General features: G+C 39.1%; 1 protein-coding gene across 2 annotated transcripts in view; it reads left to right on the forward strand.

The window, feature by feature from the left end:
* Positions 1 to 15,910, forward strand: part of NUP107 (nucleoporin 107) — a 39,316-nt gene that overhangs the window by 7,787 nt on the left and 15,619 nt on the right. For both annotated transcript variants that reach the window (XM_034770993.1, XM_034771003.1), the window contains 9 exons: positions 716 to 851; positions 1,526 to 1,629; positions 6,427 to 6,554; positions 6,866 to 6,914; positions 7,601 to 7,672; positions 8,226 to 8,314; positions 9,510 to 9,588; positions 11,143 to 11,256; positions 15,095 to 15,185. In XM_034770993.1, coding sequence (XP_034626884.1) covers positions 716 to 851; positions 1,526 to 1,629; positions 6,427 to 6,554; positions 6,866 to 6,914; positions 7,601 to 7,672; positions 8,226 to 8,314; positions 9,510 to 9,588; positions 11,143 to 11,256; positions 15,095 to 15,185 — 862 coding nt within the window. The remainder of the gene's footprint in view (positions 1 to 715; positions 852 to 1,525; positions 1,630 to 6,426; positions 6,555 to 6,865; positions 6,915 to 7,600; positions 7,673 to 8,225; positions 8,315 to 9,509; positions 9,589 to 11,142; positions 11,257 to 15,094; positions 15,186 to 15,910) is intronic.

Genomic DNA, 15,910 nt, shown 5'->3' on the forward strand with positions numbered 1-15,910 from the left:
TGTTGGCAATCGCTCAAACAAACAAGTTTGTTTACATTTGCAGGAGATAATGCTGCCCACTTCTTTTTTACAGTGTCACCTGAAAGTCAGAACAGGCGTTCGCATGGCACTGTTGTAGCCAGCGTTGCAAAATATTATTAAAATACTTGTAATAAAAATAATATAAAGTGAGCAATCTAGACTTTGTATTCTGTGTTGTAACTGAAATCAATATATTTGAAAATGTAGAATATTCCTAAAACATACCTTTAATCTTATAACCTCACCTGAAGCCTTGAATACTCCTAATGAACTGTTTTAATTCAAACTGTTTTATGTCACTTTTTGGCTCTGTTCTGTGACCTTTTTTTTTTTTTTTTTCCCCAGCAGCTCTCTTAACTTGCTTGTAGGTTAAAATTATTCTGTTGCTTTTCACCCACTTTGGACAACTTAAAACTTCAGTCCAAGTTAGGGTTTGACATAATACGGCTTAGGGAGAGAGGAGGATATGTATTTTAAGAGTGAAATTTTGCATCCTTCCCATTAGATTAGAAAAACATGTACACCTAGACTTGTACCTTTTTAAAAGGCAAATCTAACATTTCTAAAAGCTGAGTCATTTTTAATTTCTAGAGCTTCTTTGCTTGTATCCATAAGAAATAATCATAGAATGAAGAAGCTTGAAAGCTCCTGACAGTCTAAAATTGCTTTTATTTTTCTCTGTATTGTGTTTTAGTTGGATGACAGCAATTGGACAGCTGCACTCACACCTCAGCATACAGGAATGTACACAAACCTAGACTTGTCCAATGTGACAGAGGATGTCACCATGAGTGCTGTTCTGTTGCGTGAGGATGATCCCGGAGAAGCTGGTGAGATGACTTTGAGCTTTCACAACAAAATAACGAAACTATTATTATCTTATGCAATTCTTAGATGTATGTTCCACTTCCTTATTGTAATGTTTTTCCAGAATATTCTTGCCTGACTCTTCCCCCCTCCCTCTCCCCCCCCCCCCCCCCCAATTCCTTCTACTTGCTGGCTGGAGACGATACTTTGTGAACTTTCTTGTGACTGAAGTTACCTTCAGGAAACTTGTTAATCATTATTGAGAGAAAAGAGAGTTCTTTACGATATGGAGTCACAAATAATCTGTCAGTTCTAGAGATTTAAGGTGTAAAACAGCTGCATCTTATGGAGCTAGGCACTTTTGGTATATCTCTAAAGCTTTCTCATACAACCAGGTCTATAGCAAAAGATGTGGTATAATTGCTGTGTCCTTATGTAATTCACTTTCTTAGTTGCGGTGGTAAATTTGCATGACATTCTGCAGGGTGTACATAGTTCATGTAAGTGTCTGCATTTTATTTTCATCATGACTGCACCAAAGAAGAGCTGCAAATGAGATTTTATTGAAAAATAGAGCTTTGTATAGTGCTTGAAAATGTTTAATATAAATTACTCTGTCATCAAGAGAATTTCTTTGTGTTTTCAGTTTTTCACAAAGTATGGCATGCTATCATGACTCTTCTTTAATGTGTTCTAGCTACTATGAGTATGTACTCAGATTTTCTGCATTCGTTTTTGAAGCACACTTCAACTACCGTTTTTGAACTTGTAGAAGAGTATGAGAATACTTGTAATAACCAGGTAAATTGTTGTAAAAATTTCAAGTTGTATTTCCTTTCATAAGAGGTTGTGTTGCTGAAACTAGGATGTTTCTCCTTTCTGACCAGAACTGCTAGTCAAATTTTGGGGCCCGTTGGATGTTACAGTTGGAAGGAGTTGGGCACTTTATTTATTTACAAGTAATGTACAAAGTCCTGCTCCTCTGAACACGAGAACCAAAAACAAAAGGAGCAGTTTCTTAACTTACAGCCCCAGGCCTTTTTAGCCAACACCAGACCCAAAAGCGCTCTGTAGTTTTTCCCGGGGTTATAGAGTAGTCATAGACTCCTAGGACTGGAAGGATACTCAAGAGGTCTTCTAATCCACTCAAGTATTATCTAGACCATACTTGACAGGTGCTTGTCTAACCTGCTTTTAAAAACCTCCGATGATGGAAATTCCACAACCTCTCTAGGCAATTTATTTTGGTGTCTGACAGGAAGTTTTTCATAATATCCAGCCTAAATTTCCCTTGCTGCAATTTAAACCCATTGCTTCTTGTCCTATCCCCAGGGTTAATGAGAACAATTTTTCTCTCTGCTCCTTGTTAACAACCTTTTATGTACTTGAAAACTGTTAACATGTCCCCCTTGAGTCTTCTCTAGACTAAACAAACCCAGTTATTTCAATCTTTCATCATAAGTCATGTTTTCTGGACCTTTAATTATTTTTGTTGCTCTTCTCTGGACTTTCTCCAATTTGTCCACATCTTCTCTGAAATGTGGTGCCAAGAACTGGACACAGTACTCCAGTTGAGGCCTAATCCACAAAATAATTAGTTCTTGTGTCTTGCTTACAACATTCCTGCTGATACATCCCAGAATGTTTGCGCTTTTTGCAAGTGTTATGCTGTTGACTCTCATTTAGCTTGTGATCCACTGTGACCCCCAGATCCTTTTCTGCAGTACTCCTTCCTAGGCAGTCATTTCCCATTTTGCATGTGTACAACTGATTATTCCTTCATAAGTGGAGTACTTTGCATTTGTCCTTATTGAATTTCATCCTGTTTACTTCAGACCATTTCTCCAGTTTGTCCAGATCATTTTGAATTTTAATCTTATTCTCCAGAGTATTTGTCACCCTTCCCAGCTTGGTATCCTCCTCAAACTTTAAGTGTATTTTATAAGTGTACACTCTTGGCCCTTATCTAAATAATTGATGAAAATATTGAACACTACCGGACACAGCACCGATCCCTGTGGGATTCCATTCAATATGCCCTTCCAGCTTGACTGTGAATCGCTCATAACTACTCTGGGAATGGTTTTCCAACCAGTTATGTATCCACCTTATAGTAGCTCCATCTAGGTTGCGTTTCTCTGTGTCACAGTGCTCATGGCTAATGCTTGGCTTCCTTGCTTTTTTTTTTGCCATTGCGCTTCTGTTCTTGTCTGTTCTTGCTTTGTGTTCTCTCATACACCACCACACACCTGTTCACAACACCTAGTGGAATGCCCCCGCTATCAACCTGGTGCTAGTTTCTGGGCTAATTCTATTAGGCCTTATTTTAGGTATGCCCCCATAAGTGTTTCTTAAAGCTATCTTAAGTGAAGGGTGCATTAACACATCGGTTTGAATGAGGTTTTAACTCCACCTGTAACCAGGTTTCACCCAACTCCACCCCCTCTCCTCCTCACTTGCTGATGGGGTCGTCACCCACAGTTTTGGGAACCACTGATACAGCTGTTAAAATGATTTCTACCTCTAGAAGCAGGACAATTCAGTCACTGCAAAACAATTGCCTACAAGCCATTTGTCTGACTTGGGCCATATCTTGAAAGAGAATTTGTAAGACACCTTTCCTGGCATTGATTACACCAGAGGGATAGCTCAGTGGTTTGAGCATTGGCCTGCTAAACCCAGGGTTGTGAGTTCAATCCTTGAGGGGGGCCATTTAGGGAACTGGGGTAAAAATCTGTCTGGGGATTAGTCCTGCTTTGAGCAGGCGGTTGGACTAGATGGCCTCCTGAGGTCCCTTCCAACCCTGATATTCTATTATTCATTACCGTTACTAACCCTAATGAAATCCAAGCTCATCCACTGTTTCTGCCACCCAGACTCCTTGCTCGAGTTCCAAAGTCCAGTTTTTGGATGGATGCCCTTGTCCCCATCACTGTCTCCATTAAGACTGGTTAGATGGTTCAGTGTTGGATCCCTGATTCCCTAGCCTTTTAAAAAACATCTGGTTTTTAATAACTTTGTTTGAGCCAGCATCAGTCACCGCTGTGCTTGATTTACAGATCCTATTACGCACGCTAGCCAGACTCCAGTTATTGTTAGTTTTTGGTCAGATATGGGCAGTTACACAATGGGGCTGATCCTTGCTCCTCCATGAAACTTTATCCCCATCAGCTTGGTGTACTCCTATTTCCTGAACAACGAGAGGCTTTCACTAGACACTTCCAACAGTCTGTCTTGCCCTGTGTTAAATTTATAGCAAACCTTTTTTTGTGTGTGTCCCCAGTTTTAAAACATTACCAGCATTTAACTGAACTGTTTCCTTTAATTTTTGTGTCATTGCCAGTTTCCCTTCTTTTACAAACAAAATTTATCACTGTTTCTAGTCATTCACTAAGATCATGAATCAGATTAGAATCCCCTCTTTCACAAAGCTATGATTACAGGACACATGGCAATCCGCTTCTATATTCCTCGCTAGTGGTTGTTTCCGCTTATCATGCACTGCTGCAAGGAAAGATTCAAGTTCTGTGGCAAATTTCACTTGATCTGCAAGTCCAAGTCCAGCTGAGCATCTATCAACTGGTCCATCACCAACTTGTCCTGGGAGGCCTCATTGGTATCTTGGTATGCCAAGAACACAAGTCTCTACTGGTCCTCTTCTAGGTCAGGTGGGGTTTCTTCTTTCCCTGTCCTAGCTCTTATCTGTGCCCTGGCCAGATCAGCTTGATGGCTAACTCTAAACTGCATGTCCAGGGCTTGTACCAGTTCTGGATAACTGTTTTCTGAGATTAAGTTCTGCACAATCAGAGCTTGAGCACTCAAGTTGGCTGCTAGTAATTCTCCTTTCTTTCCCTCTTCCCAACTATTACTTTGATATATAATGTTGAAGTGAACCACATAAGCCTCACATGGAGTCATTCTCTCAAAGGTAGTGAGTTTTTGCACCACTGGAGCTGGGACAGCTGGACCTCTCCTCTCTGGGCCTCTGATTTACAAATGTGGTAGGAAAGTGTTGTGAATGTCCAGTTTTACCCAAGTCCTTTGGCTGGCTCAATTCCTCATCCGGACAGCTGCCTTCCACAGTCATCCGTGACGCTTTGTTTTCCTTCTGGAGCTGAATTTTCCAAGTGGGCTAAAGCTTACCTGGTTTCCATGAAATCATGGAGACCAGACTTCTGATCTATGGCAGTCAGGTTGCTGGTCACCTCTATGATCTGTCTTGCCATTCCAGCCTGAGAGCTTTGCAGCTGGGCTTCACAACCTGTCTGGACACTTTGAAGTTCTTTCTCCAACAGAGATTTGATTTTTCACCTGCAAGTCAACCTTCAGCCCTTTCTGAGAATTCTCCAGATGCTGCTTTATTTCCTTTTGTGAAGCCTCCAGATCTTGTTTTAAATTCCTTTATCCATCTTTATTCAAGCATCGCCCTCATTTGCTCCATCTTGGTTCAGCAGGAAGACCAGCTCACAATTTCTTTTTGGAAACTGGTAGAGCCCTGCGTAGATACAAAGTTCGTATCTACGGATATAAATCGGTATCCGTGAAGCTGCAGGGCTCTACCAGGAACTGCAGCGGCGAAAGCAGCAGCATTTCAGGATGCTGCTCCCAGGAGCCTGCACCGGCAGCTCCTCTGGCATTGCTGTACTGCCCCAGCCCCACCCACTGGGGCAGGCACCAGGCTCACCAGCATCTGTCCCTGGTCGTGCTAGTGTGTGCGAGCGGCTTGTAGGTCCCCGGACACGAGTCCCTTCCACGCAGCAGCCTGCATCTCCTGTCCGGGGGCGTACGAGATGCTTGCACCCACTAGCATGACCAGGGACAGCTGCCAGTGGGCAGAACTGGGGGCAGTACAGCCATGCTGGAGTTGCTAACAGAATGGGGCACTAGCTCCTGGGGGCAGTGGCCGAACATGCTGCTGCTTTCACCACTGCATTCCCAGTAGAGCCCTGCAACATGAGACCCAAAAGTTCTCTTTAGCTTTTCCCAGGGTCACACTGTGCTCACAGGTTAGCACTTGGCTTCCTTGCTTTTTTTTGCCTCTGTTTCTAGGCAGATTCTATTAGGTCTTGTTTTACGTGTGGCCCCATAAGTGTTTCATGCAGCTTGTAACAAGGACTTAATATGTTTCCCTTCAGTTAATGAGTCATACTTAAAACTGACAATTTGCAATTGTTCAGGCAGTTTGGGGTAGGCTTAGGCCATGTGTACACTACATCTTATACCGACCTAAGATACGTTTCTCAGGGGTGTAAATAAACCACCCCGAGTGATATAAGTTACACTGACCTAATGACAGCGCTGTGTCGGTGGGAGAGCTTCTCCTGCCGATTATAGCTACCGCTGCTCCCGGCGGGAGAGCTCTCTCCTGTCGGCTTAGAGCATCTGTACTAGTAGTGCTACAGCAGCGCAGCTGCAAAGCTCTGTAGTGTAGCCATAGCCTTAGTGTTTCTGCTCCCAACTAATGAAATGAAAGGTGCTTGCTTGTTTTAAGATCTATCTTCGCTAACAGAGAGTACTCAGGGTAATGCAAAAATTATTTTAATGGCTTGAAACACAATAGAAAATGGATAACATACTGTTTATCATTATCGACATCAGGTGAATATACTGGGGAAAATAGTTTACCGAGCGACTCCTGGACAGCAGAAGTTTTCAAAGACTGCCAGTGTTCTGTGGCTTCTCAAGCAAGAGATGGTAACCTGGAGACTACTGTCCTCACTTTACAGGTAATTTTTTGAAAAGTATGTTGGTTTTACTTTTGCAATGAGTTAGTCACTTGGATGTACAGACTACCAGATTTATATTCTGCATGGAAAAATAGTTAAGCAGCTTTGCTTAGTGTAAACATGTTGCATAAATGTTCATAAGAGTCACAATTAACTTGTCATTGCATAGGTATTAAACATGAATGCTAGATCGATCAGTGAGTGGCTTCTTCACTTCATTTGTATTTGTAGGGAAGACTTACAGTGGGAGACACACAACCTTAACTTTTTTCGTATTAACCATTAATAAAATTTTGTACTTTTGTCTCTAGAGATAGAATACAGTCTGCCCTGGAAGATGAAACAATGTTTGAAATTGCGGTAAGCTTCATGCTATAGAGAGCCCTTTTATTTTTTTAAGGGACAGCTTTTAAATCTAAATACATTTGTCTTCTTTGTTTGCAACCCAAATATTTCACCACTCAGAACTTGAAAGTAAAACTGAATGTAAACAAAAATTAAACTGATTCGATTTTCATTGTCTAAGATGAGATAAATAAAAAAAAAATCCTCCAGGTTTTAGCAAGAGCCTCTTTCTCCTACTTTTGGTGAGAGTTTAATGGGAGTTAGATCTGTCTGGCAAAAGGGGAATATTGTGTTGTGCTGACTGATCAGTTTTTCATTTTGTAACTTACAGCAAGGGCACTTAGAACCTTGAGTTAGTGCCTATTTTTATTTTTGTAGAAATCTAAAATAAATACTTGAATAACCTGACTGGGATCCAAAGTATACCAGTATCTGCTACCATTATCTAACTTGTAACATGTCACCTATGGACTGATTCTGCAATCTCATGTTTAGACGTAATTTTATTTTATGGTATATGAAAGTATATCTGTTCTATCTTGATATAATGCATTATTTTTTTCTAAGCTACCAATATAAAACTTGTAGAAGGTCAGTGGATATGATATTAATTTGTCTTCCCTGAATTCTCTTGTTTTTGCCATTTATATTCTGACACTGTTTATTTTTTTATTAAAAAATAAAAGCTCTTTCTTAAATAGGTTCTAAATGCTAGTGAAAAGACGGCTGTAGGCATCTTGTTTCAGAAAGACTCGTTGGTTCGACAAAGCCAGGTATGATTTAAAGATTGAGAAAGATATGGGAGTAGATAAGCTAACAAGCTTTAGATATTCATTATACTCCATTATAAACTATAACAAAGCTATGTAGCGTATTAAACTGCTTCTAGCACTATATGTTTCTCTAAAATGGGTTTCCTTGGTTATATAACCTCATTAGGGATTGTATGCACGGTTCTTTTTGTGAAGGCAAAAGTTTCTTCGTTTCTGCATTGATGGAGGCCAGATACATTCTTGAAGTTAATATGAAAAGGGTAGAGGATTAGGAGTCTTTAGGCCAGACGAGGCTAGCTCTATCTTTTACTAGCCAACATATGGAGCAGAATAAGCTGCTAATCAGTATTGTAACAGGAATGGCTAACAAAAGTTGGGATTGAACACGCAATCAGTCATGCTTGGTTACTTAGGAGATATGGGTGCAGTGATCTGGAGATGTATATACATTTTAGGATACAAAGATAATGAATAGGCTGGGATTGGGCTGGGAGGCTGGTATTATATTTGTAACAGGAGTGTTTTAAAAAAACAGCTTAATTTTATATTCCAGCTGGTGGTAGATTGGTTAGAGAGCATTGCCAAGGATGAAATTGGAGATTTCTCTGACAACATTGAGTTCTATGCAAAATCTGTATATTGGTGAGTTATTGAATCATCATTAAGGGTCATGGAGAAGTTTTCTCTTGTATTATGTACACTGACTGCGTGCTTCCTACAAGTATTAAAGCAAACTGGTTGATAAAGCTGTTTTACAACTTGCTGTTAGTTTTTAAAATACCTCTAAGAATTAAAAAAGAAAATGAAAGGAGTTGCCAGCTTTTTAAAAGCTAAGGATGTTTTTTGGTCAGCTGTTGACACGGCGACTTCCCCAAAAAAGAGAATTCAGTGCATTTCTTTAGGGAAAACAAAAGTGGTGTAATGTGAGTGGTTTTAATTTAACCTAGAGGCAAATCATTAACTTCACATTTATTTATTTTTGTGAGCAATATATGTAACAGACAAGAATTGATTTGTCTACAGTGGCTAGGTTACTGACACCACTGTGCTTGCTAATTTATGCAAACACACCTGCCTTTGTTGCTGCCTTGTTTTACCCCTTTTTGTCTATTTATTCAATTGTCAAAATCCTAGATTGTAATTTTTCTCTGCCAAGGGACTATCAGTATAGTTTATCCAATGCCTAGTGCAATAGTACCTTAATCACTGTTTGAGGTCATTAGGTACTACCGCAATAGAAATAATTAATAGGTAGCTGCCTGATAGTAATCTTATTATTTAAGATGGATGAAATAGTTCACATTTGTGTGTTAATACAATGATCTGTCCCTTCACTTGCACCTTTTTATTTCTTTGCTCAAGTCCTTGTCACTGTGTCTATAACGTCTTGGCAACAGTAGTTCTTGTCATATTCATTCTCAGCAATGGGTTCAGGTCAGAAAATACAAATCCCACCATGGATTTTAAATCAGACTTGAAAGGCCAATGATAAGTTCTGGAATCCTGAAGTGAACTGAGTGTGCTAGACTTTAGAATTTTAATATACAATCTAGTTTACCACACTGAAATGATTCCATCATTTGGATGAATGAAACAAATCTAGGTGAATTTGATCATATATCAGTTGGTGGGCTACTTTCATGTTTTTAGCTGAATTATATTTACACAACAGTATTATAGATGACAGGCCTTCTAGTAAACTGTAGAAATTGGTACACTGAGAACCCATCTTGTGAAGAATCAAAGTATCCATTACTTTGTTTTGATGTGCCATTTTGAAAAAAACATTTGATATCTTAAATGTCTCTTTAAAGAGAACACTTCTCATTGCTTTTAGGGAGAACACTCTACATATTTTGAAGCAGCGACAGTTCAGCACATACATTGGAAGTACTCGTCCCCTGGTAACTGAACTAGTAAGTATAATTTAAAATGTTTGGCTTCATAGTAGGTGTAAATTGGATTTTTGGGGTAATTAGTATTTTTTTTTCCTACCCAGCACAACTTCCCCAAAAGTTCAGGAGTTCTGTCTTAAAAATGGAAAAACTCCTGCAGTAGATTTCTTTTTTATGATAGCAGCCTTGACCATTTGGGGAAATTATGTACACTGTCTTTATTGTTCTGGGCATCCGACTTTAGTCCATCATGGATTTCGTTTTTCTTTCCACCTTCCCCTTTTTTTCAGTAGAAATACTTCTTAGCTATTCATTGAGGTGAATGGCTTTATTGGTACTTTTTTTTTTTTTAAGTGCCCCAAAATGTTAGGTGCTTCAAAACAAACAGTATCTCTACCCAGAAGAGCAAATAAGCTTGATTTAACTTGACACTACATGTGAAAATCATAAATCAACAAGGATCAAGGAGGGTGGAGTGGATTAAAGACAAGTGGCAATAAATAACATGATTACTCAAACCATCATGTTGTGCAAGTGCCTTTCTGATTCCCTTTTTAAAATTATTTTTTTAATTTAGTTACCTTTGCCCCTTCACTTAAAACCTCACTTCCAAAAACCTTACAAGAATAATTTTTGTGACAAAGGAGGTTAGCTTGATGAACAGATTTGGGGAGGGCATGCCAAATGTAAGGGACAGATGCTTATGGAGCAAGGTAATAAAAGGGGTATCAAGGTTGATATTGGCAGAGTGGAGAAAAACAGTGGGGAATATGAAAGAAGGCCATGTCCAATTTAGATTTGGGCTGTGTGATGTAGGGACCTAAAAGTAAGAACAAAATGTTTGTTTGAATTGAATGTGCAGCACTATTTGTAAGCTCTCTAGGACACACTTTTTGTACCGCACTTAGCACAATGAAACCCTGATTCTGTTTGGAGCCTTTGGGTGCTAGCATCCTCTTCTGGTTTCCTCCCATTATTATTTCTTGTGCATTGAAAACCAAGGGAGGACTATCCAGGAAGAAGGAGTAATCAACTGTATCAAATGCAGAGGCAAAGTCAAGAAAGATGAGCATAGGCTTTGAGAATTGGTGAGGAGGAGGTGGTTAGTGGCGTTAAGAGCGGTTTCAGTGCTTTGAAGAAAGCAGAAAATAGGCTGGAGTGGATCCACGAGAAAGTGAGAAGAGAGGAAGTCACTGTAACAGTTGTAAATGGCCTTCTTGAAGAACTCAAAGGTAAAGGTAGGAAAGGAAAAGGTCTGCTATCTGGAGAGGCAGATTACAAGGGGGAAATGTTTGTGGTGAAAGGAGCAAGAGGACAGGGCTTTTGGGAAGGCGAAAGGATTGAAATTGATTAACAGTAATCTCTCGGGCTCAGTGACTGGGGAGGCAAAGAGGAGAGATCAGGAATGTAATGCCAGTTTTTATGCAGACTAGTCAGACTGTTGTCAACATGGGAAAGTGAGTACAGATGGATTTACCATCATTCATAACCTTTGAGACATGCATACAGAGGGAAATATCTGCAGTATAGGGGATGGAGGATTCATTGTCCTTCCTTTTTCTTTTTTTCTTGTAGGACCCAGATGCCCCCATAAGACAGAAAATGCCACTCGATGATTTGGATCGAGAAGATGATGCCAGGTTACTCAAGTACCTATTCACTCTTATCAGAGCTGGGATGACGGATGAGGTAAGCCACAGAAACCTGTAGTGTCCTTCCCTTTCCTTCGGACTTGTTCAAACATTATAAAAACTGATTTAGTTCAACCACTACAAACTTCTGTGTAGACATGCTTATATCAGTTTAGCTTTCATCCGATTACAGGTGCTGATGTCACATGTTAGCTAAACTGCTATAAATCCGGTCTTAACTGATATGAGTGTCCACACTGAATTTAAAATCATACCTTTAGTTAAACCAGTGCAACGTTGGGTTGAGAGCAGGCATTATGATAGATAAATTGGACTTAGGGCTGTCAGGCCAGCACATTAGTAGCACTGCTTGGTACTAAAGTGGCTTAGTACTGACTGCTCTGTGCTGTATGATACAGTTAACATCTGAAAGAGCTTGTAAACTGCGCCTTTCAAAACTATTAAATTATCCTGTGCATCTCCTTTTTCGCATATGAGCGCTGTACAAATTTGAAAAATAGCATAATTGATTCTTCTTGGGTTTCCGTCTAGTACTGAATTGCAAGGGTGCTTTTTTCTCTTTGCTGATATCATTTAATGATGGTTTTACATGGCTGTGGTAAAATTAAGAATGGCTTCCTTTCTTAATGATGACTCCGATTTGAAGCTATGAAAATAGCACCCGGATTTCATGTTTACTAGGAGAAAGATGACTCTACTTCATTTCCTTTTTTTCCTCCTTTTTCTGTTGTCCCTGGCAAGCCATAAATGCTTCAGTAGTCAAATCTCTCTGAAGAACTCCTGGATAGGCATGAATAGGATAGTAGGAGTTGTGCTTTTGACCAGCACAAAAGAGGTTACTCTTCTCTTCCATTAATCCTTTGGCTGAATGTAGCTCTGCCTTTTTTTTTTAAATACCTTACGTAATTTGTGGTGCAAATCTACTATTGCCCACAAATTTGAGGGGAATTACAACCCTGTCACTGTGAAATCAGCCTGCCGTGGTATGTGCTGTGTTCTCAATTCAGCAGCACCCTTGCAGTTCCTATCCTGCATCTCTCTTGGGTAGAGGCTCCCCATTGTGCCAGTGGTTTTCATGATTAATAATTAAATATTTGTATTATGGTAGCATCTGAAGGTCTCCGTGGTGGGCTAGGGGCTGCCGGGATGTAGGCACTGTACCCATGCATAATGAGGGGAAGAAGTTCCTGCTCCAAAGATCTTAACAATCTTAGGAACATAGGAATATAGTCACTTGTTAGAGATGAAAGTATTATCCCACTATCCCTAGCTATCAGTGTTTCAGTTTTCTTCCCTCTTCATCATCATTCCCAAAAGTGACAAGTTATTGCAGACACTGCAGCTTGAAAAGACTAAAGAAAGCATGACCATTTAACACAGTCTGCCTCACTATTCTGTCAGTCATGGAATTGATACATAAGTTAGATAAGTAAGTAATTGGGTGTGAGATGAGTAACCTTCAACAGTGTGTGCTTACTTACAATCCACACAAGCCTATTTTTTTTCCTCCCCTATCACTTTTACTCCTGCTATATATTCATATAGCTAGAGTAGATGCGTACCAAAATTGGCTTTGGAGGAAGCAGACTTCTTGAGTAAGACTATTCATGGCAGTATATAGCCTGATTTATATTATCAGCACAAAGGATGGAATTTTCCAAAGCACCTGAGAGTTGGGTACCTAATTCCCTCAATAATTTCGAAAAATTTCACCCAAAAAGATGGATTTTAGGCCTTTGCACCAACGGGCATATTTTCAGAAACTATAAAAGACTTCATCTAAAACAACTAGAGCTGTCAAGCGATTAATTGTGCAATTAAAAAGATGATAGAATACCATTTATTTAAATATTTTTGAATATTTTCTACATTTTCAAATCTATTGATTTCAATTACAACAATACAAAGTGTACAGCACTCACTTTATTTTTGATTACAAGTATTGCACTGTAAAAATGATAAACAAAAATAGTATTTTTTAATTCTCCTAATACAAGTAGTGTAGTGAAATCTCTTTGTCATGAAAGTTGAATTTACAAATGTAGAACTATGTACAAAAAAACTGCATTAAAAATAAAAAAATGTAAAATTTTAGCTCCTTCAAGTCCACTCAGTCCTACTTCTTGTTCAGCCAATCGCTCAGACAAACAAGTTTGTCTACATTTGCAGGAGATAATGCTGCCCGTTTCTTGTTTACAATGTCACCTGAAAGTCAGAACAGGTATTCTCATGGCACTGTTGTAGCCGGCGTCGCAAAATATTTATGTGCCAAATGCGCTAAAGATTAATATATCCCTTAATGCTTCAACCACCATTCCAGGAGACATGCATCCATGGTGATGACTGGTTCTGCTCGATAACAATCCAAAGCAATCCAGTCTAAAGCATGTTCATTTTCATTATCACCAGCAGACAGTTGATTTTCTTTTTGGCATTCGGGTTCTGTAGTTTCTGCATTGGATTGTTGCTTTTCTAGGACTTTTGAAAGCATGCTCCATACCTCGTCCCTCTCAGATTTTGGGAGGCACTTCAGATTCTTAAACCTTTGGTCAAGTGCTGTAGCTCTCTTTAGAAATCTCACATTGGTATCTTCTTTGTGTTTTGTCAAATCTGCAGTGAAAGTGTTCTTAAAATGAACAACATATATGCTGGGTCATCATCCAGTACTGCTATAACACGAAAACAACAAGGAGACCAGTGGCACCTTAAAGACTAACAGATTTATTTCTTTAGATGCATCTGAAGAAGTGGGTTTTTTACCCATGAAAGCTTATACCCAAATAATCTGTTAGTCTTTAAGGTGCCACCGGACTCCTTGTTGTTTTTGTGGATACAGACTAACACGGCTACCCCCTGATGCTATAACATGAAATATATGGCAGAATGCAGGTTAAACCGAGCAGGGGACATACAATTATCTTGCAAGGAGCTTAGTCACAAATTTAATTAACACTTTTTTTAACGAGCGTCATCAGCATGGAAATATGTCCTGTGGAATGGTGGCCAAAGCATGAAAGGGCATACGAATGTTTTCATATCTAGCACATAAATACCTTGCAATGGTGGTGGTGATGTAAATAAGAAGCGGGCAGCTTTATCTCCTGTAAATGTAAACAAACTTGTTTGTCTTAGCAATTACTGTAACAAGAAGTAGGACTGAGTGGACTTGTAGGCTCTGAAGTTTTACATTGTTTTGTTTTTTGAGTGCAGTTATGTAACAAAAAAACCCCTACATTTGTAAATTGCACTTTCACAACAGTACTCGTATGTTGTGAATTGAAAAATACTGTTTTGTTTATCATTTTTACAGTGCAAATATTTGTAATAAAAAATAATATACGCTTGGATTACAATTACAACACAGAATACAATATATATGAAAATGTAGAACAACATCCAAAATATTTAATAAATTTTCAATTGGTATTTTATTGTTTAACAGTGCGATTAAAACTGAGATTAATCGTGATTAATTTTTGAGTTAATTGCGTGAGTTAACTGCCATTAATCAACAGCCCTAAAAACTAGTTAGAAGTGAAGAATATACGACAATGGGTTAAGCCAGCAAAGCTCTTGATGAAAAAGATAGGTAGTTGTACTATGGTACTTCTCTTGCGCTGTTGAAAATACCTACTGAAAAGTCTTATATACATCACTGGAAAATAAAACCAATGAAAAAATAAAACCTGGAATTTTTATTTTAAGATCCTTTTAGTTTGAGTTTAGACTTGCCAAAATATAAGCACATTAGTTTGTGCAAAGAAACACTTTTGATGATTAACCATGTTCCAACATCTATGCATCGCTAGAGGAGACTACATGTGCTTTTGCTGCCTTGAAAACTGTTGCTCAGAATGTCCTTTGTTGTTTTACAGGCACAACGCCTGTGCAAACGATGTGGTCAGGCCTGGAGAGCTGCAACTCTTGAAGGGTGGAAACTGTACCATGATCCGAATGTAAATGGAGGTACCTAGATCAAAATTTATCTGAAGTAGACCCAGAAAGAAGGCATAGGATTTTCTTGTTGTCTGGATCTGTCTAAAGGAAGCACAGCTCTTAGCTGTCATTTTAAGGCCCTTTTATGTTTTGAAAACACTTTCACAGGTGTATGGTGGGGAGGAACCTTCTTTGTCTTTATAGCTGACACCGTATGAATATTTTAACATTGAAATTTCTTTAAAAATGATTAAATTTGAAAGTGTTTCAACCGAATCCTGCTAACGCACCAAAAATTACTTCATTGAGATACTCTCACTCATCTACATTTTTTTTAAAGCTTCAAACCTTAATGACTGGGAAACAAATATTTAAGGTTTCCAGACAGCCCCTCGCCTTTGTCTTTTAATCTTTCATCACACACTTTTGTGCTATCTAACTTATCCCAGCTATCCAAGCACTGTGCCCCCCTGAGCTCACCAAAGCAGGATTCCATTCCTGCAGCTGTTAACAAGTCAATGAAAAGTATGGTGGTAAGAATTTCCCCTTTCTGGTGTAATGAGGATGGTGTACAATGGAGGAAAGGGGATGCTTTGAGCCACATGGAAAGCTTTAAGTTCTCTACCTCCTCTTCTTCAGTACCTTGTAGGATCGAGCCCTGTCTGGATCCAGTCCAGTTAAAAAAAAATAATAATAATAATAATAAGCATATGCTTTAGGTGCTTTGCTGAATTAGAGCCAGAGTACCCAATATC

The sequence above is a fragment of the Trachemys scripta genome, chromosome 1, assembly GCF_013100865.1.
Source record: "Trachemys scripta elegans isolate TJP31775 chromosome 1, CAS_Tse_1.0, whole genome shotgun sequence".
NCBI classification, from domain to species: Eukaryota; Metazoa; Chordata; order Testudines; family Emydidae; genus Trachemys; species Trachemys scripta.